At 38.3% G+C, this 25,221-nt stretch overlaps 1 protein-coding gene across 13 annotated transcripts in view; it reads left to right on the top strand.

Moving 5' to 3' along the window:
• The window catches only part of KYNU (kynureninase), a 135,617-nt gene continuing 113,211 nt past the window's right edge, over positions 2,816–25,221 (top strand). For 8 of the 13 annotated variants that reach the window (XR_002339335.1, XR_002339336.1, XM_021075834.1 and 5 more), the window contains exons 1-2: positions 2,818–3,070; positions 8,274–8,450. Coding sequence is in view for 7 of the 13 variants with exons in the window: in XM_021075834.1 (XP_020931493.1) it covers positions 8,282–8,450 (169 nt within the window). In the remaining 6 variants the exon portion in view is untranslated. Of the gene's footprint in view, positions 3,071–5,508; positions 5,584–8,273; positions 8,451–17,657; positions 17,702–25,221 lie in introns of those variants that run through there. The other 5 variants (XR_002339333.1, XR_002339334.1, XM_021075833.1 and 2 more) reach the window with 4 other exon arrangements.

Below are 25,221 nucleotides of genomic sequence, written 5' to 3'. Positions count from 1 at the left end.
ACTGTAAAAATGGCCATACTACCCAAAGCAAGCTACAGATTCAATGCAGTCCCTATCAAATGACCTAGGACATTTTTCACAGAACTAGAACAAACAATCCAAACATTTATATGGAACCACACAAGACCCAGAATCGCCAAAGCAATCCTGAGAAACAAAAACCAAGCAGGAGGCATCACTCTCCCAGACTTCAACAAATACTACAAAGCCACAGTCATCAAAACAGTGTGGTACTGCTATCAAAACAGACAGACAGACAGACAGACCAATGGAACAGAATAGAGAACCCAGAAATAAACCCTGACACCTATGGTCAATTAATCTTTGACAAGGGAGGCAAGAACATCAAATGGGAAAAAGACAGTCTATTCAGCAAGCATTGCTGGGAAACCTGGACAGCTGCATGCAAAGCAATGAAACAAGAACACACCCTCACACCATGCACAAAAATAAACTCAAAATGGCTGAAAGGCTTAAATATAAGACAGGACACCATCAAACTCCTAGACGAGAACATAGGCAAAACACTCTCTGACCTCAACATCATGAAATATTTCCTCAGGTCAGTCTCCCAAAGCATTAGAAATAAGAGCAAAAATAAACCCATGGGACCTCATCAAACTGAAAAGCTTTTGCACAGAAAGGGAAACCCAAAAGAAACCAAAAAGACAACTTTCAGAATCGGAGAAAATAGTTTCAAATGATGCAACCGACAAGGGCTTAATCTCTAGAATATATAAGCAACTTATACAACTCAACAGCAAAAAAGCCCATCAACCAATGGAAAAATGGGCAAAAGACCCGAATAGACTGTTCTCCAAGGAAGCTATACAGATGGCCAGCAAACACATGAAAAAATGCTCAACATCGCTGATCATAAGAGAAATGCAAATCAAAACTACCATGAGATACCACCTCACACCAGTCAGAATGGCCCTCATTAATAAGTCCACAAATAACAAGTGCTGGAGGGGGTGTGGAGAAAAGGGAACCCTCCTGCACTGTTGGTGGGAATGTAAACTGGTACAGCCACTATGGAGAACAGTTTGGAGATACCTTAGAAATCTATACATAGACCTTCCATATGACCCCGCAGTCCCACTCTTGGGCATCTATCCGGACAAAGCTCTACTTAAAAGAGACACATGCACCCGCATGTTCATTGCAGCACTTTTCACAATAGCCAGGACATGGAAACAACCCAAATGTCCATCGACAGATGATTGGATTAGGAAGGTGTGGTGTATATGTACACAATGGAATACTACTCAGCCATAAAAAAGAACAAAATAATGCCATTTGCAGCAACATGGATGGAACTAGAGACTCTCATACTGAGTGAAATGAGCCAGAAAGACAAAGACAAATACCATATGATATCACTTATAACTGGAATCTAATATCCAGCACAAGTGAACAACTCCACAGAAAAGAAAATCATGGACTTGGAAAACAGACTTGTGGCTGCCTGATGGGAGAGGGAGGGAGTGGGAGGGATCAGGAGCTTGGGCTTATCAGACACAACTTAGAATAGATTTACAAGGAGATTCTGCTGAGTAGCATTGAGAACTATGTCTAGATTCTCATATTGCAACAGAACAAAGGGTGGGGGAAAAATGTATACATGTTAGGATAACTTGATCTCCTTGCTGTACAGTGGAAAAAAAATAGAAAAAAAATGAACTAATTTAATAAAATTAAGACCATCTACTTATTATATAGTATTATCATAATGATAGGATTGATGAGATAAAATATATTTTATTTTTACTGTTCATTTTACTTGATGAAAGTAATTTCATGTATTTTATCCCCAACTCTTGGACACTGTGGGGTAGTACCTTTGGTCTGGTTAATTGATGAAAAAAATAAAAGAAAAAAAGATATGTTTCTTATTTAACTTATGTGTCTTGTTGCACTGGCTTTCTACATGCTTTCTTTTATATCTCACTAATCATGAAGGAAATGTACTTTTATGTCTCCATTTGATGGAGGGAATACTGAGCCTCAGTACAGGTTAGGAAACTTGTCCAGAGTTACATGACAGAGAATGGGAAAGATGATTGAATCAAATTATGCTATACCTGGTGTATTGTGGAGGCTCAACAAGGTGAAGATGTACAAGTGATTCAATTATTCAGGCCCAGTCTTTATGTTTGACTTTACTTCTGAAACTCTTTGCTCTTAGTTTTTAATACCTAACAGGATATTCACCAAAAGACCTAAGCTCCTGAATAAGCATAAAGGGCTAAGGACGATCGAACAAGAGATATCCCACAGGCTTACAGGAACAGTTTCCATTCATGAAGTTTCCTAGATTAGTTTCCAGTTGATCTTCAAACTTTCTTTCTTAATTGATTTGATAACTGTCTAGATTTATGATCTAGGAGTTTTAAAAATGCACATATGGGGCAATAAAATATATTCTAGAATTGCGGGCCAACGTTAAACTTTTGACTAAAATGTTAATTCACTAAACCTCAAACTCTGGCTTTTTATATTGAAACTCACAATATATTTGGCAATGGGGTACTGCCTCAACATCCAAGTTTTCCTTGTCTCCCAGAGTTGGGGAATAACTTTTTCTAGTTCTTGATGTATGCCAGAACCCATAACAATGAAGAGGTGCAAATTTGGGGGGGTTAGTTCCTGGATAAACTCATTGGTTCAGTTTACATTAAAATGAGGATAATCTACTTACTATAGCATTATTATAGGATATAGCTCAAATTCCCAGAGATCTTAGTTGGCGGAAAAAGAAGTGTTTGCCTAAGTCTAAAGTGCAAAGCTCCTAGGGGACAATTCCCTAAACAGAGCCTCTAGTGTTTGAAATAGCAGGAGCAGCATTTTATTTAGATGCCTATCAGTGACAGGAGACTTGTAAACCAAATACATAGAGTGAGAGGAACTAAAGTTAGGTCACAAATTCCCCAAAGGGTGGAGTCTGAGCAAAAGTGCTTTCAATTTCTCAGTCAGAAGTCTGACGATAAATTTATAAGGAACTTTGAGAAGTTTTATTTTCGTTAAAGAAGAGACACGGGAGCTGTGGACCCCACTGGAATCCTAGCTGGTAAGTCCTTAGAGACTGATACACACTGTGTACACAAATATATATTCAGTGACTTTTCCAAAAAGGAGAGTCTCTCTACTAAAATCTTTGTCATAATGCTTTAGAGGTTCTTTTTGCCAGTTTCTTATACTTTTTTTTCCCTCCAAATTATTTTCATAAAAATGGTGCAATCCCCACTTTCCAAAGTGTGGTTTAAATTAGGAGACTTTTACCAATATAGTTAAAAAAAAAGAAAAGAAAGAAAGAATTACTATCAATAGTACCCTTCAATTCATCTATAAAAGATGGTTATAATTGAGTAAAGATAATCTTAGTACTTATTAAATGGTAAGATTTAAAATCAAAATTCAGACAATTAAATAAGCTTTGGGTTCTGTGTTTTCTGGTAACTCCAGTTGTCTTACGGTTCTATTAGTCATATGAAATATTTATTTAGAGAAGTGAAAAATGTCTGCTTCTTGAGCAGGACTTCTTCCCCTTTCACTTTGTGAAATGTTTGCCTAAGAATGGAGAGTTGATACACTTTTTTTAATATAACTAAGAGTTTCTTTTTTTCTTTCTTGCTTTTATTTTGAGGAGGAAGTGGTGTTTTTTAAGTAGTGATATTGGTGCAAATGCATTGTATTTTTCATGTAAAACTCAGCATGTAATTCATATAATCTTAGATATCAAATATGCAGTTGTGACAGTGATGTCACTCATTTATCAAAAAATGATATCCTTAAAGAGCATTGCTCTGTGCATATATGTTAAACAATATTTTCTTTCTCAATGAAAAGCTACACATTTTCTTTCTAATTTGCTTTACCAGGTTCTAAACTTTGAACTCATGTGAATAAGTTGGTCATTTCAGGCATGAAACCTGAAGCTGTGTAAACATTAACCACTGGATACTCACAGTACTATTTAACTATTTAACCTTAGACCTGTGGGTGATTAGAAGCTCCTGAATTCCATGATCCCATAAAAAAGTTTTTACGATTATAAAAGTTTCTGCTTTAGTTTTAGCTGTGTAAATAAAACTGAAAATGCAATTTACAAAATTTCAAAAGCTATACTGAGGATAAAATGGCAGGTTTCATCACAAGGTATTAATATGAAAACATGAGATTATCTTTGATCTCTTTATAAAGGAATATACTTAATTTTATTTGATCCTAACCATAATCTTCTAAAGTAGAATTTAAATTAGTTTTATATAACAGTGCAACACAGAAATGTTAGGCGACATGACTAAGATTATATGTGTATACGCCCACTTTCTTAATAAAATTAACACTAAATAAGTGAAATATAAAATGTGCAGTTCTTTAAACTTGATGAATTTCTTTATTTCCTTATAAGAGCATGTCCATTTACCTGCAAATGGTAAACCCAATCAGGCAAAAAATTATGATTTGAAGTACGAATTTTCTTAATGGTGGGGTAAGTGTAGAATTAAGTAGGAATTGTTATAAGTCTTGCTTTATAAAAATTAATAAATTGCTTTCTTGGAGTGAGGGCACTGTGTTGGGCACTCAGGATTATATATACTTCTGTTGAAGGCGGTGCATGATGGCAGGGTGAGACCAAGTACGTTCTTCTGGAAAGACTGTTTCGCCAGCAGGTATCTTGTCAGTGCAGGTGAGGTTCTGACACCTGGGCTATAACAGGCCCATCAGTAGGACCAGCTACCTTAACTTTTGCCTGGCTGAGACTTGGAAGGATTGATTTAAAAGAGTAGATGGATTTATAGCCTGTGGTGCTTTGCAGACAGTACAGGGCTTAAAAAAGAAATGAAGGGAGAGAAAGAGCCAAAGAAATATTGGAGAAAAAAAATCAGGGGAACAAGATTAAAGAAAATTCAAGTCTCAGGTCAGGAATGCACATTCCACCCAAATGCCCTGTCAGACAAGCACAGCTGACTTAGCTTCTCAGGCAAAGTGCATTCCCAAATTGTGAGTTCTATTATCTTCCCCTGTAACTTTTGTTTCTACTCTGATTACAGATTTTGCTCTTGAAACAGGAGAAATTGACTCTGAACTCTTAGAATTGTTGCAAGGATTAAATAAGAAACAAATATAAAGAGGCTTAATAGTTAGTATGAATATCTTTCTTTTCTTTTTTTTTTTTTTTCTGCTTTTTGGGGCTGCATTTGTGGCAATGTAAGTTCCCAGGCTAGTGGTAGAATCACAGCTGCAACTGCTGGCCTACACCACAGTTACTGCAATGCCAGATCTGAGCCGAGTCTGATACCTACACCACAGCTCACAGCAATGCCCAGATCCTTGACCCACTGAGCAAGGCCAGGGATCAAACCCAAGTCCTCGCAGACACTAGTCAGGTTTGTTTCCAGTGTGCCATAACGAGAACTTCTGAATATCTTTTTTTTTTTTTTTAATAAAGGAAATGGAATTTTACTGGGAATGTGACAGTAGCAAATTAATCTGTTTACTTAGGTAACCTATTTAGAGTTTAGAGTCAACCTCAATGAAAATGCTGAAAATGCTGATTTTCCAAAGGAAGTCTCAAATGTAAGTCATGCTCTCTTGATTGAAGTCCATTGAAAATATACCTTTATTTCTCCTTTGGTTGGAATGAGGAGGGTATTCCTTTACTAACAGTCATTAATCTTGTCAGGTAGCTCACCAAGATATTTTGTGTATCTCATTCAAAATTGCCATTTTGAGGAAACACTCTATCTAAAAGACACTGCCCAGGGATGAGGTGGCTACAAAGACAAATTAAACAAAATTCAAGACCTCTGGTAGAATACAGTTCAGTAGGATGGACCAGCAAGTCAATCAAGCTACTACACGTAGTGGGTTTATAGCAAGAACACACTTGACAGGCAGAAAAACAGCTCATGAGCTTTTTGGAACAGCCTCCCTAGTGGCCTCCCAAGTCCTGCACATAGTTTGTTGCATGGAAGGATTCAGTGACTTTCCTGACTGGCTTGTCTAGCACTTTTTCAGAAGCCATAGCTAGTTTATCTCTTGCAATCCTGTAACTAAGTGATTCTTACTCGCTGTTGGAATCACTTCATGTTTTAACAGTCAGTGGTTCCATTTGACTCTGAAAAATGAATCACTCATGACAATACACCTTCTAGACCCTACCATTTTACTGCTTCTTTCTACAATTCTTTCAAATTTTTGCTTCTGTTTCTAACAAATGAATAGCTATATTTCACAGCTCAGATTCCTGAAAAAAAGTGGATTATATGCTCAGCTAAACACCGTAATGACTGTTGGGCTAGAGTTAGAGCTTGTATAGCAAGTCACTGACAGAGCATTGACAAAACGGTGTGCTGTCTTTGGTGAATCAAGAGTCCAGCAGAGTGGCTGAAACCACACTGGAGTTGCTCAATAAATATCTGTTCAAAGAGTAAATAAATAGAGGACAGTATATATGGAGTCAACAAAGCATTAAATATGTGAAGAAAGCTAGTCTGATAATATTTCCTAACACCCACCAGTCTCTGTCCCCAGGGCATTTTCCAGCAGGCTTCTAGATGTGTGTGTTAAATCAGATGTCCAGGAGGTTCCCACTGTGGCACAGCAGAAACAAATTCAACTAGTATCCATGAGGGTGCAGGTTCAATTCCTGGCATGCACCCTGCAGGTCAGGGATCTGGCGTTGCCCTGAGCCGTGGTGTAGGTAGCAGATGCAGCTTAGATCCTGAGTTGCTGTGGTTGAGGTGTAGGCCGGCAGCTGTAGCTCTCTTTAGACCCCTAGTCTGGTAACTTCCACATGCTGCTGGTGTGGCCCTAAAAAGCCAAACATAAATAAAATAAAATAAAATAAAATAAAATAAAATAAAAAAATAAAATAAAATAAAATAAAATAAAATAAATTAGATGTCTACTTCTCTAATAGAAGTTTTAATATAAGCAGGTGAGTTTACTTTAAGGCTAAGCATGATTGGTATGCCTATGAGCATCATTGGCTGTCCTGGGACAGGTGAATCTGAGCACACAAGCTCATTAAGAGGTATTACTGTCCTCTTACACTCATCCCTACTGGTCTTAGGAGTCCAGACCTACTGATTTTCAAAATTTGATGTTTCAGGCTCTTGTCTCATAAATACCTTAAGAGTTGAGGTATCTGATGTGTAGTTTGGACCCTTTGCTCCTCTGGGAGAAGCTTCAGATTTTGATTCCCTCCTGATTGTGGGTTGCCACACAGGCAAGAGGTGGGTGTGAAGGTCCCAGCCTCCCCTCCTCACTTCAATGTGGTTTCCTTATTTTTCTAATGTGTAGTTAATGCTCAGTGAGCCTTTTGGTTTTTTCCTGAGGAAACTGTTCCACCTGTAGCTGTAGACTCAGTATGTCTGTGGTGTGGGTGAGTTTACAGTCTTCCTGCTCTTCCATCTTGAACAGGAAACCTTGCTCAATTTCAAAAAACTGAAACTTTGGGAAATTAATACAAATAAATGTAAATTTCCATTATTGTCCCTTTCAGAAATTTAAATTTTCTTTCCAAAAAGATGGGAAGTGTTAAATGATGATTAAGTGAAACAGAATGCAGTTTCAAGAAACACCACAGGGTCCTGCTTTGTTCAAAGATGTTATATATGATTGTGAAAGAGCAGTTTCTTATTATCAGCAATAGGATCTCTTTGGTCTTCATAAGGCAAAAATAACTAACATTATTTAGGGTATTTAAATACTTCTTCATCAATACTGTTTTTATTCACAGTAAAGAATTTGTTAAGATTCTATTGTATAAATGTCCATATTTTTAAAACTATTATACAAGAATCACTGGGGATGGGTAGTGGAGGTGGGCTAGGGAGAAGGATAAGGCAGGTGGGGCACTTTTATTCTACACTTTGACAAAAGCATCTTTACTGTTACCCCCGGAAAGACACCTAAGGTAAAATGTGATGATATTACATATGTTCGAAAATCACTAATTTGGACCATTTCCCAAAAATAAAAATGGAAAAAGCCAACATTTATTGAGAGCTTATTTTGTTTTGAGCACCACCACCTAACTCAGTCTTTTCAACATCCCTAAGCTACTATTAATTTCATTATGATATACATGAGAAAAACTCAGGCATGGGGTTTAATGCTGATTGTTAATTATATTACTTGTGAGACTGGTAAAATGAACATCTTAGTTAAAACAAAGTGTTTAACATAAAAGGCTAATTTTCTACAGGAAAAGAATGATGGTGGCTAGATTATTTTTAATTTTTTTAAATTTATTTTTAAAGAACTCGTAATGGAATCTTCACCTCTTGAGTTACCAGCTGACACACTACAACGCATTGCATCTGAACTTAGATGTCACCCAACAGATGAGAGGGTCGCCCTCCGCCTCGATGAGGAAGATGAGATGAAGCACTTCAGGGAGTGTTTTTATATTCCCAAAAAGCAGGATCTTCCTCCAAGTAAGAATAGTGGAAGGATTTTTACTTAATCAATTTATTAACTTTTATTTGCCACTGTGTATGTTTATCATAAATCTTTGAGAATCATTGTTCTGTTACATAATAGAGTCACTGCAATTGTATCTGAAAAACAGCAGGTTCCTGGTGGTGCTAAATCAACCTGTCACCCTACCTTAGTCTCAGATTCTTTGTCTCCTCCTCTCTCCTGAACAAAATACATACAGAGTTCTTATACTGTCATCTAGTTCTCTGAACAATAGAGTGCCTGATTGAAAATTATAGGCAGATACATTTACTTGTTCTGTAAGCACTTAGAGCTCAAAACAATTCCTTTTCAATATAGTATTGGGATATCTATTATTTTATGGCACCTAGTTTATGACAGCATGTTTGTCTAAGAGGAAATATTATTTTGGAACTTGGGTATATTAGCAGGGGTGTCACATAAATAGCCATCTTTGTGTGCTGTGGCATATATAAGACTTTCCAGAAAATAAACTAAAATCAATGCCTAAGAAATGCATATCACTAGACTGACTCTGTTCTTGTTTTTGGGAGGGATATGAGGGATGGTCTGTTTAAGAAAAAGAACACAGGTAGCACAGGTATTAAACAAAATGTTTCGTATCTGGCTTTGCTCCATTTTACACTGATCAAAAGGCTACTCAGTTGAATGGAATTGCTCCATACAAATGAGTTTCACATACTTTATAACTCAGTCTAATTTCCTTTTTCCTTCAGGTTAAGTAAGGCAGGTACAATTTTAGATACTCATAGTCCAAGCTAATATGATTTTAAGACATGATTTATGAGACAGGGTGACATAACTGTCTTATTTGGCTCATTTTTATTATGTAACATACAATGGCACCCTGTAGAATTATAGAAGGATAAAATAAGAGGAAGCTCTATATCCAATTTAAAGTTGCTTAATATCAATTGAGGAAGACATTGATGAGACCAGATAAAATTCAGTTGTAAAGGAAGTGCTCTGAGATCACAGGAAAAAACTATGTCTTTCTAGAATCTAGAATTAAAGGACGATTTGGTTCAAAACTTAAGGGATAGAAAGAATTATTAATGTGTGAAAAATGATGAAATTAAATCTAGGAGTATTATATCAGTTATGGGAAGGAAGGGATCTAGTGACATACAAAACATAGTGTATAAGTCCTCCAAAATACTCAGCACCCACTTAATCTGGCTTTGGTGACCCTGAACCCATGGGCTTTCCAGCCTCCTAGGGGCTTTGATGAGCCCCCAGCTCAGGGATGACAGCAGAACTCTGGAGTGCCACAGATTAAGGTTGCCTTCTCTTCACAAAACACAAAACTATAATTTGGGGATCAGGGCTCTAGAGCTTTATGCCATTTATTAAAAGCTGTCATTTCCTCAGGATTAAAAAAAATTATTCCTGTTCAGGAGTGATAAGAAAAACAGATACAATAAAGTAACCAAATAAATATACTAAAAAAACCTTTCCACTGAGGGCAGATGATGGTATTACAGAGAGAAAGAAGAACATGGCAGAAGCACTGAAGAGAGAAAGTGGCCAGTGGTACACTGTGGCTGCAGCCTGGACTGAGCTTTCTTAGGAAATAACACTAAATAATAGCCACATCTAGACACCCATATATAAGCAATAGAGTACTTCCTGAACACTGAGGTCGTTCTTTTCTTAAGATGTGTTCTTCTACATAATACCATTAGGGATTTGAGGTAGGACCTAATTTTGAGTTTCTAGGTACAAAAACTTATTGAAATGAATGAGTATACAGAGTGTTAACATGCTATTTTGAATTCATCACTTTTTCTGTTACTGAACCTAAGCCTCATTAACTAACTTACCTTTCATTCTCATATTGAATCACTTGCATTCAACAAATATTTGTTAGTTACCTTTACACACCTCCCTACCCATCCCCCAATCTCTGAAACTTGCTTTCGAATCCAACTTTTCCATTCCCAGCTCAATGAATTTGTGGTATAAAGCACTGATGAAATTCACAGTGTTTGTCCTGGGAGGCACTGTGGTCTGATTTTAATACCATATCAACAGAGGACCCTTATATTAAACTTTGAGATAATTTAAACAGAATTCAGGTAATGGAGTTACCACTGTGGTGGAACAGGATTGTTGGTGTCTCTGCAGTGCCAGGACAGAGATTTAATACCTGGCTGGAACAGTGGGTTACAGGATCTGGTGTTGCTGCACCAGATCTTGTCACTGGCCCTCCCAGGAATTCCATGTGCTGCAGGGCAGCCCCAAACAAACAAACAAACAAACAAAAAACAACTCAGGTAGCAAGAGTAAAGTACATCTAATCACTTTATTATACTTAAGAGTTGACTCTAGCATTCTGACTATAGGTATCACATTTGTTTTAATTATATATCTAATAGGAAATAACTTAAAAATTATAATCTAGGTTAAATTGTTGCTAATTCTTAAAGAAATATAAAGGGAAAGAAGATGAATTGATTCAATAAAAGTTTTGAATGATAAAAACAATGTACTTCATTAACCCCAAGAGTTTTTCTAAATTAGTTATTGTCAAAGTGTGTGGTCTCTTAACCAGCACATATAGACCACCAGGGAATTTACCAAAACTAGCAAGTTCTTGGTCACCACCCCAGAATTACTAAATCAGAAACTCTGATTCAAGATGGCACTTAGGGGGGTATCATATAGAACTGAATCTGTTAATTCTTATTCTCATTATTCTCAGTCTAGGAGTTCCTTACTCTCTGAAGGTTCATCCTTTCAACAGATAAATATTAAGCACTTACTCTGCTCAAGACACTGTTCTCAGATCAGTTTATCAGTGAACTAAAGAGCAACAAACCTGAACTGTCATGCTAATGTGAAGAGACAGATAATCAAAATTACAAACAATGTAATGTATACCTTGTGGGGTAGTGCTCTAAGTGTCCTGAGGTCTGGGAGGGTGGGAAGAGTGTTATTTTACTCAGGAAGGAAACACTGATAAGATAACATTTGTGATAAGAATAAAGTGAGCAAGTGAGCATCAAGGATATAGAGGTGAAGATAAGCCTGGTGGCTATTCAAGTTCACACTGCCAACCATCTTTAGTAAAGCTAAATTTAAGCTATCCAGGAGTTCCCTTCGAGACTCAGTGGTTAACAAACCCGACTAGTAGAGTTTTGTCCGGATATATGCCCAATATCCCTGGCTTTGCTCAGTGGGTTAAGGATCTGGCGTTGCCGCGTACTGTGGTGTAGGTCACAGACACAGCTCGGATCCCAAGTTGCTGTGGCTCTGGCGTAGGCCAGCAGCTGTAGCTCTGATTCGACTCCTAGCCTGGGAACCGCCATATACCATGGGTGCAGCCTTAAAAAGACAAGTGACAAAAAAAAAAAAAATTAAGCTATCCAAAAAAGTTCGACTATTATTCTGACTTTGTGATATTTAACCTGGGTTTTTAAGATTGACATAGAAAATTGCCACTCTTGAGTTTGTATCCGGGATTCCTTATAACATAATGGAGCCTTTTCAGTTCAACTATTGTTAGTCTCAGAAGACAGTGACAAGTATGAGGTATCAGTAAACAAAATATGGGAAAGTGTGATTTTCAACATAAACTAGAATTCTTCATTCAACAATAGCTAGTGCTATGTTAAACAAAGGCATAAACTAGAAAAGCTATATTTATGACTAGGTGATTTTTGACTCAAATATCTAATATCCACAAGAAAAACAAGGGAGTATTTCTTAATTAAAAGCTTAATTTTATAGATACTTTGAACTTCTCATGGCAGTTGCATTCCACAATTTTTTTATAATTTATTTTTTTCCCACTGTACAGCAAGGGGATCAAGTTATCCTTACATGTATACATTTTTTCCCCCACCCTTTGTTCTGTTGCAATATGAGAATCTAGACATAGTTCTCAATGCTACTCAGCAGGATCTCCTTGTAAATCTATTCTAAGTTGTGTCTGATAAGCCCAAGCTCCTGATCCCTCCCACTCCCTCCCTCTCCCATCAGGCAGCCACAAGTCTATTTTTCCAAGTCCATGATTTTCTTTTCTGTGGAGATGTTCACTTGTGCTGGATATTAGATTCCAGTTATAAGTGATATCATATGGTATTTGTCTTTGTCTTTCTGGCTCATTTCACTCAGTATGAGAGTCTCTAGTTCCATCCATGTTGCTGCAAATGGCATTATGTCGTTCTTTTTTATGGCTGAGTAGTATTCCATTGTGTATATATACACCACACCTTCCTAATCCAATCATCTGTCGATGGACATTTGGGTTGTCTCCATGTCCTGGCTATTGTGAAAAGTGCTGCAATGAACATGCGGGTGCACGTGTCTCTTTTAAGGAGAGTTTTGTCCGGATAGATGCCCAAGAGTGGGATTGCGGGGTCATATGGAAGGTCTATGTATAGATTTCTAAGGTATCTCCAAACTGTTCTCCATAGTGGCTGTACCAGTTTACATTCCCACCAACAGTGCAGGAGGGTTCCCTTTTCTCCACACCCCCTCCAGCACTTGTTATTTGTGGACTTATTAATGAGGGCCATTCTGACTGGTGTGAGGTGGTATCTCATGGTAGTTTTCATTTGCATTTCTCTTATAATCAGCGATGTTGAGCATTTTTTCATGTGTTTGCTGGCCATCTGTATAGCTTCCTTGGAGAACAGCCTATTCGGGTCTTTTGCCCACTTTTCCATTGGTTGATGGGCTTTTTTGCTGTTGAGTTGTATAAGTTGCTTGTATATTCTAGAGATTAAGCCCTTGTCGGTTGCATCATTTGAAACTATTTTCTCCGATTCTGAAAGTTGTCTTTTTGGTTTCTTTTGGGTTTCCCTTTCTGTGCAAAAGCTTTTCAGTTTGATGAGGTCCCATGGGTTTATTTTTGCTCTTATTTCTAATGCTTTGGGAGACTGACCTGAGGAAATATTTCATGATGTTGAGGTCAGAGAGTGTTTTGCCTATGTTCTCGTCTAGGAGTTTGATGGTGTCCTGTCTTACGTTTAAGTCTTTCAGCCATTTTGAGTTTATTTTTGTGCATGGTGTGAGGGTGTGTTCTTGTTTCATTGCTTTGCATGCAGCTGTCCAGGTTTCCCAGCAATGCTTGCTGAATAGACTGTCTTTTTCCCATTTGATGTTCTTGCCTCCCTTGTCAAAGATTAATTGACCATAGGTGTCAGGGTTTATTTCCGGATTCTCTATTCTGTTCCATTGGTCTGTCTGTCTGTCTGCCTGTTTTGATAGCAGTACCACACTGTTTTGATGACTGTGGCTTTGTAGTATTTGTTGAAGTCTGGGAGAGTGATGCCTCCTGCTTGGTTTTTGTTTCTCAGGATTGCTTTGGCGATTCTGGGTCTTTTGTGGTTCCATATAAATGTTTGGATTGTTTGTTCTAGTTCTGTGAAAAATGTCATGGGTCATTTGATAGGGACTGCATTGAATCTGTAGATTGCTTTGGGGAGTATGGCCATTTTTACACTACTGAATTTTCCAATCCAGGAACATGGAATATCTTTCCATTTCTTTATATCTTCTTTGATTTCTTTGATTATAGTTTTATCATTCTCAGCATATCAGTCCTTTACCTCCTTGGTCAGGTGTATTCCGAGGTATTTGATGTTGTGAGGTGCAATTTTAAAAGGTATCGTATTATTGTATTCCTTTTCTAATGTTTCATTGCTGGTATACAGAAATGCACCTGACTTCTGAATGTTCATCTCATAGCCTGCTACTTTGCTGAATTTATTAATCAGTTCAAGGAGTTTTTGGGTTGAGTCCTTAGGGTTTTCTATGTATAGTATCAGGTCATCTGCGTACAGAGACGGTTTTATCTCCTCTCTTCCTATATGGATGCCTTTTATTTCTTTTGATTGTCTAATTGCTGTGGCTAGGACTTTCAAAACGATGTTGAAGAGCAGTGATGAGAGTGGGCATCCCTGTCTTGTTCCAGATTTGAGTGAGAAGGCTTTCAGTTTTTCCCCAGTGAGTATTATAGCTGCTGTGGGTTTGTCATAAATGGCTTTGATTATGTTCAGGAATGTTCCCTCTATACCACTTTGGCGAGGGTCTTGATCATGAATGGATGTTGGACTTTGTCAAATGCTTTTTCTGTGACTATTGAGATGATCATATGATTTTTGAATTTTCTTTTGCGAATGTGGTGTATGACGTTGATTGATTTGCATATGTTGAACCATCCTTGTGAACCTGGGATGAACCCTACCTGGTCATGGTGTATGATGTTTTTGATATGCTGCTGGATTCGGTTGGCTAAGATTTTGTTGAGAATTTTTGCATCCATATTCGTCAAAGATATTGGCCGATAGTTTTCTTTTTTGGTGGTATCTCTGTCTGGTTTTGGAATGAGGGTGATGGTGGCATCCTAGAATGTCTTTGGGAGTGTTCCTTCTTCTTCAACCTTTTGAAAGAGTTTAAGGAGGATGGGCAGCAGTTCCTCTTTATAGGTTTGGTAGAATTTGCCTGTGAGGCCATCTGGTCCTGGACTTTTATTAGTAGGGAGTGTTTTTATGACCTCTTCAATTTCATTTCTAGTGATCAGTCTGTTCAGTCGGTCTGTTTCTTCTTGATTCAGTTTTGGCAGGCTGTAAGATTCTAGAAAGTTGTCCATTTCTTCCAGATTGTCAAACTTGTTGGCATATAGTTGTTCATAGTATTCTCTTATTGTTTTTTGTATTTTTGCAGTATCCATTGTGATTTCTCCTTTTTCATTTAGAAATTTGGTTATTTGAGTTCTTTCTCTCCTCTTTTTAGTGAGGCTGGCCAGGGGTTTGTCAATTTGGTTTACCTTTTCAAAGAACCAGCTCTTGGTTTTATTAATTTTCTCCATTGTTTTTTGAATCTGTATTTTATTGATTTCTTCTTTGATCTTTATAATTTCCTTCCTTCTGCTGACTTTAGGTCTTTTTTGTTCTTTTTTCTAATTCATTTAGGTGGAGGGTTAAGTTGTCAATTTGGGATCTTTCTTCTTTTTTGAGAAAGGCCTGTATCGCTATAAATTTCCCTCTGAGCACTGCTTTCACAGCATCCCATAGATTTTGAGAGGTTGTGTCTTCATTGTCATTTGTGTCAAGGTAGTTTTTAATTTCCTTCTTGATTGCCTCACTGACCCATTGGTTTTTTTAGTAGCATGTTGTTTAATCTCCATGTAGGAGGTTTTTTTCTCATTTCTTTTCCCATGGTTGATTTCTAATTTCATGGCATTGTGGTCAGAGAAGATACTTGAGATAATTTCTATGCTCCTAAATTTGCTGAGGTTCGCTTTGTGTCCCAATATGTGGTCGATTCTTGAGAATGTTCGATGTGCATTTGAGAAGAGTGTGTATTCTGATTTTTTTGGATGTAGTGTCCTGAAGATATCGATTAAGTCTAACTTTTCTATTGTTTCCTTCAAGATCTCTATTGTTTTACTGGTTTTCTGTCTAGAGGATCTGTCCATTGGAGTGAGTGGGGTATTAATATCTCCTACTCTGACTGTATTCCCATCGATTTCTCCCTTTATGTCTGTTAATATTTGTTGTATGTATCGGAGTGCTCCTGTATTTGGGGCACATGTTGATGATAGTAACAGCCTCTCCTTGGATGGATCCCTTAATCATTAAATAGTGTCCTTCTTTGTCTTTATGTCTTTTGTTTTAAAGTCTATTTTGTCTGATACGAGTATTGCAACTCCTGCTTTCCTGTCACGTCTATTGGCATGAAATATTCTTTCCCACCCCTTTGCTTTCAATCTATATGTATCCTTTGTCCTAAGGTGAGTTTCTTGTAGGCAGCATATTGAAGGTTTTTGCCTTTTTATCCACTCAGCCACTCTGTGTCTTTTGATTGGAGCATTCAGTCCATTGACATTTAAAGTGATAATTGATAGATGACTATTTATTGCCATTTTGAACCTTGTGTTCTAGTTGATTCTATGGTTCTCCATTCTTCCTTTCTCTTTTTGGTTGGATGGTCTCCGGTTATTATCTGTTTGAGTGGTTTTTTTTTTTTTTTTTTTTTTTTTTCATTTTTTTGAGAATGCAATATTTGGTTTTGGCTTGTGGTTGCCCTGTTTTCTAAGTATGCTAACCCCTTCCTATAATTGTGTGTTTTAGACTGATGGTCCTGTAGGTTCAAACACTTCATTACGATATTAAAATTAAGAAGAGAGACAAACAAACAAACAAAAAGGGTCTATTTATTTCCTAACATCCCTTGCCCACATTTTATGATTTTGATGACTCTTTTTTTTTTCCTTTTAAATGTATGTTGTTTGAGACATGTTCATGATTAAATCTGTATGCTGGCTTATTTGAGTGACTGCTCTCTGATTGTGGTTTCCTCAATCTTAGTTCTTCCTCATTTTTTTTTTTTTCCTTTTTCCTCCCTTTCTTTTCTTCCTTTCTTTTTGGTTTAGAGAAGCCCTTTCAGTATTTCTTTTAGCCTGGGTTTTGTATTGCTGTATTCTTTTAGCGTTTGTTTGTTGGAAAACATTTTTTATTTCTCCTTCTATTTTAAATGATATTCTTGCTGGACAGAGTATTCTAGGTTGCATATTTTTTCCTTTTAGCACTTTAAATATCTCTTGCCATTCCCTCCTGGCCTGTAGAGTTTCCGTAGAGAAATCAGCTGATAATCTTATGGGGGTTCCCTTGTAGGTAACATTCTGCTTTTCTCTTGCTGCCCTTAGGATCCTCTCTTTATCGCTAACTTTTTCCAGTTTTATTATAATGTGTCTTGGTGTGGGTGTATTTGGGTTCAACTTGTTTGGGGCCCTCTGTGCTTCCTGTATCCTGAACTCAGTATCCCTTAGATTTGGGAAGTTTCCAGGGATAATTTCTTCAAATATATTTTCCATCCCCTTATCTTTTTCTACTCCTTCTGGAATTCCTATTATGTGTAGGTTGGCCCGCGTTATATTATCCCGTAGGTCTCTTATATTGCTTTCATGTTTTTTGATTTGGTTTTTCTGTCTGCTGACCTGATTGGGTGATTTCCATTATCCTATCTTCCATATCACCGATTTGTTCTTCTGCATTATTCATTCTGGTTTTTACTGCCCTTAGTTCTGTTTGTATCTCTGCAAATGAATTTTCTTGTTTTTCTTGGCTCCTCCTTATATTTTCTAGTTCCTTTCTGAGGGTGTCTGCATTACTGTTCATATCTTCTCTTTCTTCCTTCAGTACTTTCACTATTTCTCTTTTGGCCTCCAGGTCTGTCAGACTGCAGAGATCTGTTTCATTGTTGACTGCTTTAGGTGAGTTCTCCTGTTGGTTTAACTGGGGGTGGTTTCTCAGCTTCTTCATCTTGCTTGTTGTTTTCTTTTTCCTGGTGGAGTTGTACTCTCCGTGGCTGGGCAGTGTTTGCCTTGTCACTGCCGTGGAATGTTTCCTGAGGGCTGGCGTTGTTGGTCAGTCTTTTTTGAGGCAGTGTAGCTTTTCTGGAGTGTTGGCGGGGCTAACAGGGCCTCTCTGAAGCAAAGGAGGACTTCCTGAGGGCAGACAGGACTGGGAGATCCACACCACGATGGGAGCAGATTTCACTCGGCCGGGCAGAGCTTGCTCTGGTGTTTTTGGGCTGTGGGGCTCTTTCAGGGGGCTGGAGGTGCCGGGCAGCTGTTCCACGGGAGTGCAGCACCCCCTAAGGGTGGAGCAGCTACCTGGGTCACTGCGAACCCCAGAGGCTCTTCCCCAGGGCAACCTGACTCAGAAGGACTGTCTGAGAATTTAGGCAGATCTTTACATGGCCTGGCCGAGCTTGTTCTAGCTTTTTCTGGGCTACAGGGTGTGCTCAGCAGCTGTTCGCCAGGAGTGCGGCACCCCCCAAGGGCTGGAGTGGCTAGCTGGGTCGCTGTGAACCCAAGAGTCTCCTCCGCAGAGCAGCCTGACTCAGAAGGACTGTCCAAGTATTAGGCAGATCTTTTCACAGCCTGGCCAAGCTTGTTCTAGCTTTTCTGGGCTGCAGGCCTTTTCCCGGGGACTGGTGGTGTTTGGTGCTGCTCCACAGGGGTGTAGCCCCTGGGAAGGGCAAGCAGGCCCAGGCAGGGACAGCCCCTGTGGTGGTCGCTTCCAGCAATTGTTGAGGCCACCCCTCCTGGAAGGCAGGCAGCCTCAGGTCTGGTGTGTGCATAAGGGGTGCCAGGGGAGGGGGGAATGCACTGGGAAGCCAGCTTTCTGATGGCTAGTGGGCCAGTAAGCTCCCTGTGGCATGGGGAGTATTCTATGGGGGCCCCGCCCTTCTTCTCTCCCCTCCCCAGCATGGGCACAGACCTGGTTCTTCTCCCAGGTTCCCTCTGATGTGGCTTTCCACTTCTCTGCCCTTAGTGTATTGCTCCCTCCCCCTTGCGATGCTCTGCTTTCTAGTCTCCCAGGCAGTCTCTGCCCCATCAAACTTGACAGACTGGTTTCTAGACCTCCCAAGCAGTCTCCACTCCACTCCCCGCCCCCCAGCCCTTTCCTGGGGACTAACCTCCAGAGCCGAGGTCTCAGTGCTCAGCACCCCCCACCCCCCGACCAGGCGTCTCAATTTTTGGTGACTGTGCCCATAGTTCAAATGATCTGTTTGGTTCACGCTCTGCTTTTCAGAACTCCAGCTTACTGCTACACTCCTCTCTGCCTCTGGAGATTCCTCCAGTTCAGTTGATTTTCCGTTGATCTAGGTGACTTTCCAGGGTTCACGATCTCTTTCTCCTCCGCAGTTCCCTTTCAGGAGTGTCCATCCAGCTTGGATTCCCCTTCTCTCACTCTCCTCTTTTCCCTTGTTTTACCTAGTAATGTCATGTAATTCTTGCTGTTATTGGAGCTTAGGTTCTTCTGCCAGCGATTGGTTGCTGTTCTGTGTGAGTCGTTTATCCTGTAGATGTGTTTTTTTGTGTGTGTTTATGGGAGAGGTTGAGTGTGTCCCCCTACTCTTCCGCCATCTTGCCTCCTTCTCCAAAATTTTTTTTAATGGCCACGGTGCCAGGGTTCCCAGGCTCTGGGTGGAATCAGAGGGCTGTAACTGCCAACCATAGCCACAGCCACCACTGATCACAGCCATATCTGTGACCTATAGTGCAGGTTGTGGCAACACCTGGTCCTTAACATGTGGAGAGAGGCCAGAGATCAAATCTGCATCCTCCTGGACACTATTTTTGAGTCTTAATCCGCTGAGCTACAATGGGAACTCTCTTTTGTAGACTTATTTCTAAACTTCTCTTTTCTTTTGTATTAGAATATCTGCTCCCTGAGAGTAAAGACTGTGTGATTTTTTCTTATTTAGGCTGCATGCTACTTAGAGAATATGCAAATGTTTGTTTAAAAACAAAGCTGGCTTGATTAGTGAAGGCAGGTTTAGTTTATTAGTCATTAAGCAAGTTTAAGTTTAATGGCTCTGACTGGTGACAACCCTCAGTGTCACTTGGAAGCTGAATGCAAAGCTATCAATTCTATTAGTGCAGAGGAGGAATAGTATGAAATTTAGGGCACAGCTAGCAATTGAATTTAATTTGAAAATATAACGTTGAGCGTCATCGGCACAGTTAAAGCTCTTGGTGTGACTGTATTATGTAGGTATCATATTTAGCTTTAGAAGACATTAGTAAAAGTAAAATTTAAAGCACTGACAAAGGAAGAAATCTAGGAAGAGAACTACTGAAGAACAAGGAAAATGTGGTGTTCTAAAGCACTTAAAAGAACATTATTAAATCTCTTTAACTTTACTCATTGAAATGACAAGGAGAGCATTTTTTTTTAAAGGAAGGTAGAGGCTTGATTTTACTTTCACATTAAGAAAAAGAAGTTATGATACAGACAGAGAGGGAGAGAGATGAGTGTGATTTAAAGCCAGCTAGAAGCTATTTTGGATCCATTGTCTGCCCCCACCTTTTTCACCTCATGAAACCCAAGACTTTAAGGTAGTGTAAATTGCTAAAGGCATTCATGAAGAAATCTCAAATCTTCATCCAACCATTCCATCCTCCTGACAATGTCTTATCACAATCCCACAGCCTGAGGACAAAGATCTGAGAATAGAAAAGATTTCCAAAAAGAGAGTTTAGACTCTGAACTTTGCCTCTGGTGATGTACGATCTTACGTGGTTCTGGGAACTCTTTTCCTTAGGGAGTTTTACCCTCAAGTGTGTATAAAATTCCTCTTAAAATACACAAAAGACAGAGGGAGCTTCCACTTACCATTTCAGATGTGATAAAGGACTATAAGACCTACAATTAGCCAAGGGTATATAAGGAGTATAGGCAAGTGGACCGTAGTGACCATAGGGTTTTTCTCAATCTTCTTCCTATAAGTATATTCAAAGTCCAAGGAGCTTGTTGGGACCATAGCATTGAATCTCTGTAAAGAAAAAGGACAGCAATATTCTCTTAGGACAATGCCAGGGACTTTAATTTTTTAAGGCACACAACAACACAAAGAAGCCTCCGCTCATTACTTTCTGAATAATAGTGAATGGAAAAATATAGACCTCTTCTTTAATAAAATGAACAACTCAAATAAATCTGAATTGCATAATGTAAGCGTACCTAAATAACGAGATTTTAGACCAATAAACAGAACATTCCCAGCACCTAAGAAAACTGTCTTGTACTGGAAAGATGATACCTGATACCAGAATCTGGGTTCTGGTTCACGGCAGTCAAAGAATGAACTCCATGAACACAAAGGTAGCAAGCAAGCAAACAAGCAAAATCTTTATTGAAGAAAAGCAAATAGCTCCCAGGGCTGCTGGGAAGGGTGAGACGAACCCCCTTTCTCTATTGTCCTATAGGGGTTTTTATTCCTTAAAAGATCAGGAGGTTTACCAATGTGGGTTGCAGAAAGATGTGGTTTTCTCCCATTGGCCTTGTTCAATTACCTATATCAGTCCTTGTCAAATAGCGTCTTAGGGGTGGGAATGTCCCGTAAGTCTCCTAAGTCTCATAGTTTCTTTGCCCTTGTCTTCCCATAAAGTAAGTCATAGGGTATTAGGGATTAATGTCCATCTGGGTATAGGTGAGCTCCCGTAGTAAACAAGGCCTATGGGGATGTTACGCCCTGGAGCCCTTAAACCACAAATGTTAATCAATGGCCATATCAAAGAATGCATCGAAGCCCATGTTCCTATACTGACTACCTGAGTTAATATTTTGCCTCAGTACCTTTTTACGTGCAATACCTTGGGATTAATTTCTATTTCTTCTTATTTATTAATTTATTTGTTTATTATGGCCACATTGTAGTTGGATTCTTAACCCACTGCACCAAAGCAGGAACTCAAATCACTATTTCTATAGTCAGTATTTGAATAGTGACTTTTCAAGTTTTGTCAGAAATCTACTCCAAACTCTTATTTTTCCAGGACTCAACATACAGATCTGGGATAATTTATATGATAGCCATAACTTAAACATACTTTCTACCCTTCTATATACATTTTTTTCTTTTTAACTAATGCCATAGTTTACTAATTTAAGCCAGACACGGATAAACTTCTTTAATTCTCCTGTTCTTACTTAAGCTTCTCTTTAACAAAGTGCTGCTGGACCATTCCATCCTAAGATCTGCTTTCATTCATCCACCTAATAACCTGTCCCCTGCTCAAGAGGGAATGTGGAATATTTTTTTTTAATTACCACAACACAAAATAAATTACTTGTTCATCAGGAGAGTTTATTATTAATATTGCTATCATTTAAATGTATATTCAGTAAACTATTTTTTGACGTACAATCTGAGTGTTAACTCTCACATAGAATCATACAAGCATATCTCCTATCAGTATAGAGAATGCTTTCTTAACCCCTCAAAAAAACTCCTTCATTTTAGCCCTTCGTAATCCTTTCTCTATACCACTAAGCTCTGAAGACTGATGACGTATTTTCCATCCATATAGTTTTGCCTTTTCTAGAATGTCATATAAAAGGAATCATACACTGTATGCAATCTTTCAAGAATAGTATTCCTCCCCGATGATGTCTCTGAATCCATCAAAGTTGTACCAAAATGTGTTCCCTCCTCTTGCTGTGTACTATTCTATTTTAGGGATGTGGCACCATTGTTTATTCACTCATCTATTAAAGAACATTTGAGTTGTTTCTAGTTTTGGTGATTATGAATAGCTGCTATACATCTTCATGCATAGGGTCTTGCATGAAAGTAAATTGTTTATCAAAATTATTGCCTGTGTGTGAAAGGAGAGATAATAAATATTTTCCTCTTGGCAGGCCACACACATTCATTTTCTCTTCCTTTTTTTTTCCTTATTTAATTTAAAAATGTAAAAGCTATTTACAGTTTGCAGGCCATAGGAAAACAGGCCACGGAGAGGAATTGGCACAGAAACCATAGTTTGTCAATTCCTGTTTTAGCATACTATAAGTTGAGTGTGGGGTCATACTTTGAGTGTATTTTTAACTTTTTATTGAAATGCCAAACTGTTTTCCAGAGAGGCTGTATCATTTTGAATTGTACATTCCTTTCAGCAATATATGGGAATAACTTTTGTCACTCATTTTTACCAGCAGTTGGTATTGTCAGATTTTTGTTGTTTCATTTAGTTTTTAGCCATTCTAATGTATGCAGTAATATCTTGCTTGGGTATTCATATGACTAATAAACCTAAGATTTATCTTTTCATGTGTTCATATATGTTCTTTAAAATATATCTGCTCAAATCTTTTGACTTTATTTATTTATTTACTTTTTGCTTTTTAGGCTGCACCTGCAGCATATGAAAATTCCCAAGCTAGGGATTCAGTCTAGGCCACAGCTACTTGCCCATGCCACAGCCACAGCAATGTGGGATCCAAGCCGTGTCTGTGACCTACACCACAGCTCATGGCAACGCTAGATCCTTGACCCACTGAGCCAGGCCAGGGATCAAATCTGCATACTCAAGGATACTGGTCGGTTTCGTTTCCACCAAGCCAAAACAGGAACTCATTGACCATTTTTTTAAACCGAGCTTTTCTTATTGCTGAATTTTAACAATTCTTTATATATTCAATAAGTCATTTGTTGGAAAAATGATATGAAAACATTTTTTCCATGTCTGTAGCCTATATTTTAATTCTCCTTATAGTATCTTTCACAGAGCAAAGGTTTTTAATTTTGAGGATATTTAACATGCTAATTTTTTTCTTTTATGACTTAATGTTTTTAGTACCACATCAAAGAACTCCTTGCCTAAATGTAGATCCCAAAGGTTTGAAAGTCAGACTTCTTTGACCCACGTTTTATTTAGAAATGTGGTGTTAAATTTCCAAGTGTTTGGACATTAAAAATTTTTCTTTTTATTACTGATCTTTAGTTTAATGCTGTTATGGCCACAGAACTTTCATTTTCTATTTTGCTGCACCCACAGTATGCAGAATTTCCTGGGCCAGGGATTGAACCCACACCATAGTAGTGACCTGAGCCACTGCAGTGACAACACTAGATCCTTAACCCACTGAGCCACAAGAGAACTCCTGTTTAGGTTTGTTTTTGAGCTAGAATAATAGTCTGTCTTGGTGCATTCTCCATGTACATTTAAAAGAATGTTTATTCAACTATTGTTTCCTGGAGTGTTATATAAATGTCAATTCAATTTATTTTTTGACAGTGTTTTCCAGTTCTATAGTTTCACTGCTGGAATCTCTATGCTTTCTATTACTGATTATAATACAATCAGGAACACTTACATTTCACATTCACCAATCTGCAAAAGCACTGTATATCTCTGAGGAGGGTCTTTGCTTTTATTTTCCTTTCCTTTCTTTTTTTTTCTTTTATTTTTCTTCTTCAATTTGAGAACAGAATTCGTTGTTATTTGGGGTTTTGTTTTTTTGTTTTTGGTTTTTGGTTTTTGGTTTTTTTTTTTTTTTTGGTCTTTTTAGGGCTGCACCTGCCTCATATGGAGGTTCCCAGGTTAAGGGTCCAATTGGAGCTACAGCTGCTGGCCTACACCACAGCCATAGCAACACCAGATCTGAGGTGTGTCTGCAACCTACACCACAGCTCATGGCAATGCTGGATCCTTAACCCACTGAGTGAGGCCAGGGATTGAACCCACAACCTCATGGTCCTTAGTCAGATTCATTTCCAGTGCACCTCAAGGGGAATTCCTGTTTTTTCATTGTTTATTTTTAAAAACTTAGCTCAGATTTCTAAAATGAATAAGCACAGTATGCTGAAATTTTAGCCTAGAATTCCTCATTGGTAGAGTGCTGTAATAATGCCCTTAAACCTACCTATCAATGTCCTTTTAATGGGGCTGTGGGTTTCTTCATTTCATAGACATATGGTGGAAAAGTACTCTTAAATATAAATTATTTCAAAACAAATAAATACATTTCTTGCGGGAGTTAACTCCACTGAGAGATTTCTTTCCCTATACCTATAGGCAGTAAAATTGTCACGAAAGCCCAGCAGTCATACCAACCAATCTCAGGACACTGCTTTACCAAAGCAGCTCTTGAGCAATCATGCTTTCCCTTACCTTATAGACCAAGGCTTCAGTTCAGCCTTGCTTCTTTACATCAACTTGTACATTAGACTTCTGAAGTATAACAGGCAGGAAGTAGAACTCTCACTCAAGGAAAAAAAAATCAATTAAAATTAACTGTATTTAAAAACAATAAACATTTACTTTAAAAAACAGAGCAGAACAATGTTATTAGCAAACTGATATTATATTCTAACAAATAAATATCTAGCTAATAGTGTACTGACAATAAACATTAAACATATGGACTAAATTTTTAAAAATTTGCAGTGATGAAATATTTAGACTTAACATCTGAGTTCCTTTTTACAACAATT

Source organism: Sus scrofa, chromosome 15, assembly GCF_000003025.6.
Source record: "Sus scrofa isolate TJ Tabasco breed Duroc chromosome 15, Sscrofa11.1, whole genome shotgun sequence".
Lineage (NCBI taxonomy): Eukaryota > Metazoa > Chordata > Mammalia > Artiodactyla > Suidae > Sus > Sus scrofa.
This window is presented reverse-complemented; position numbering and strand designations above follow the sequence as displayed.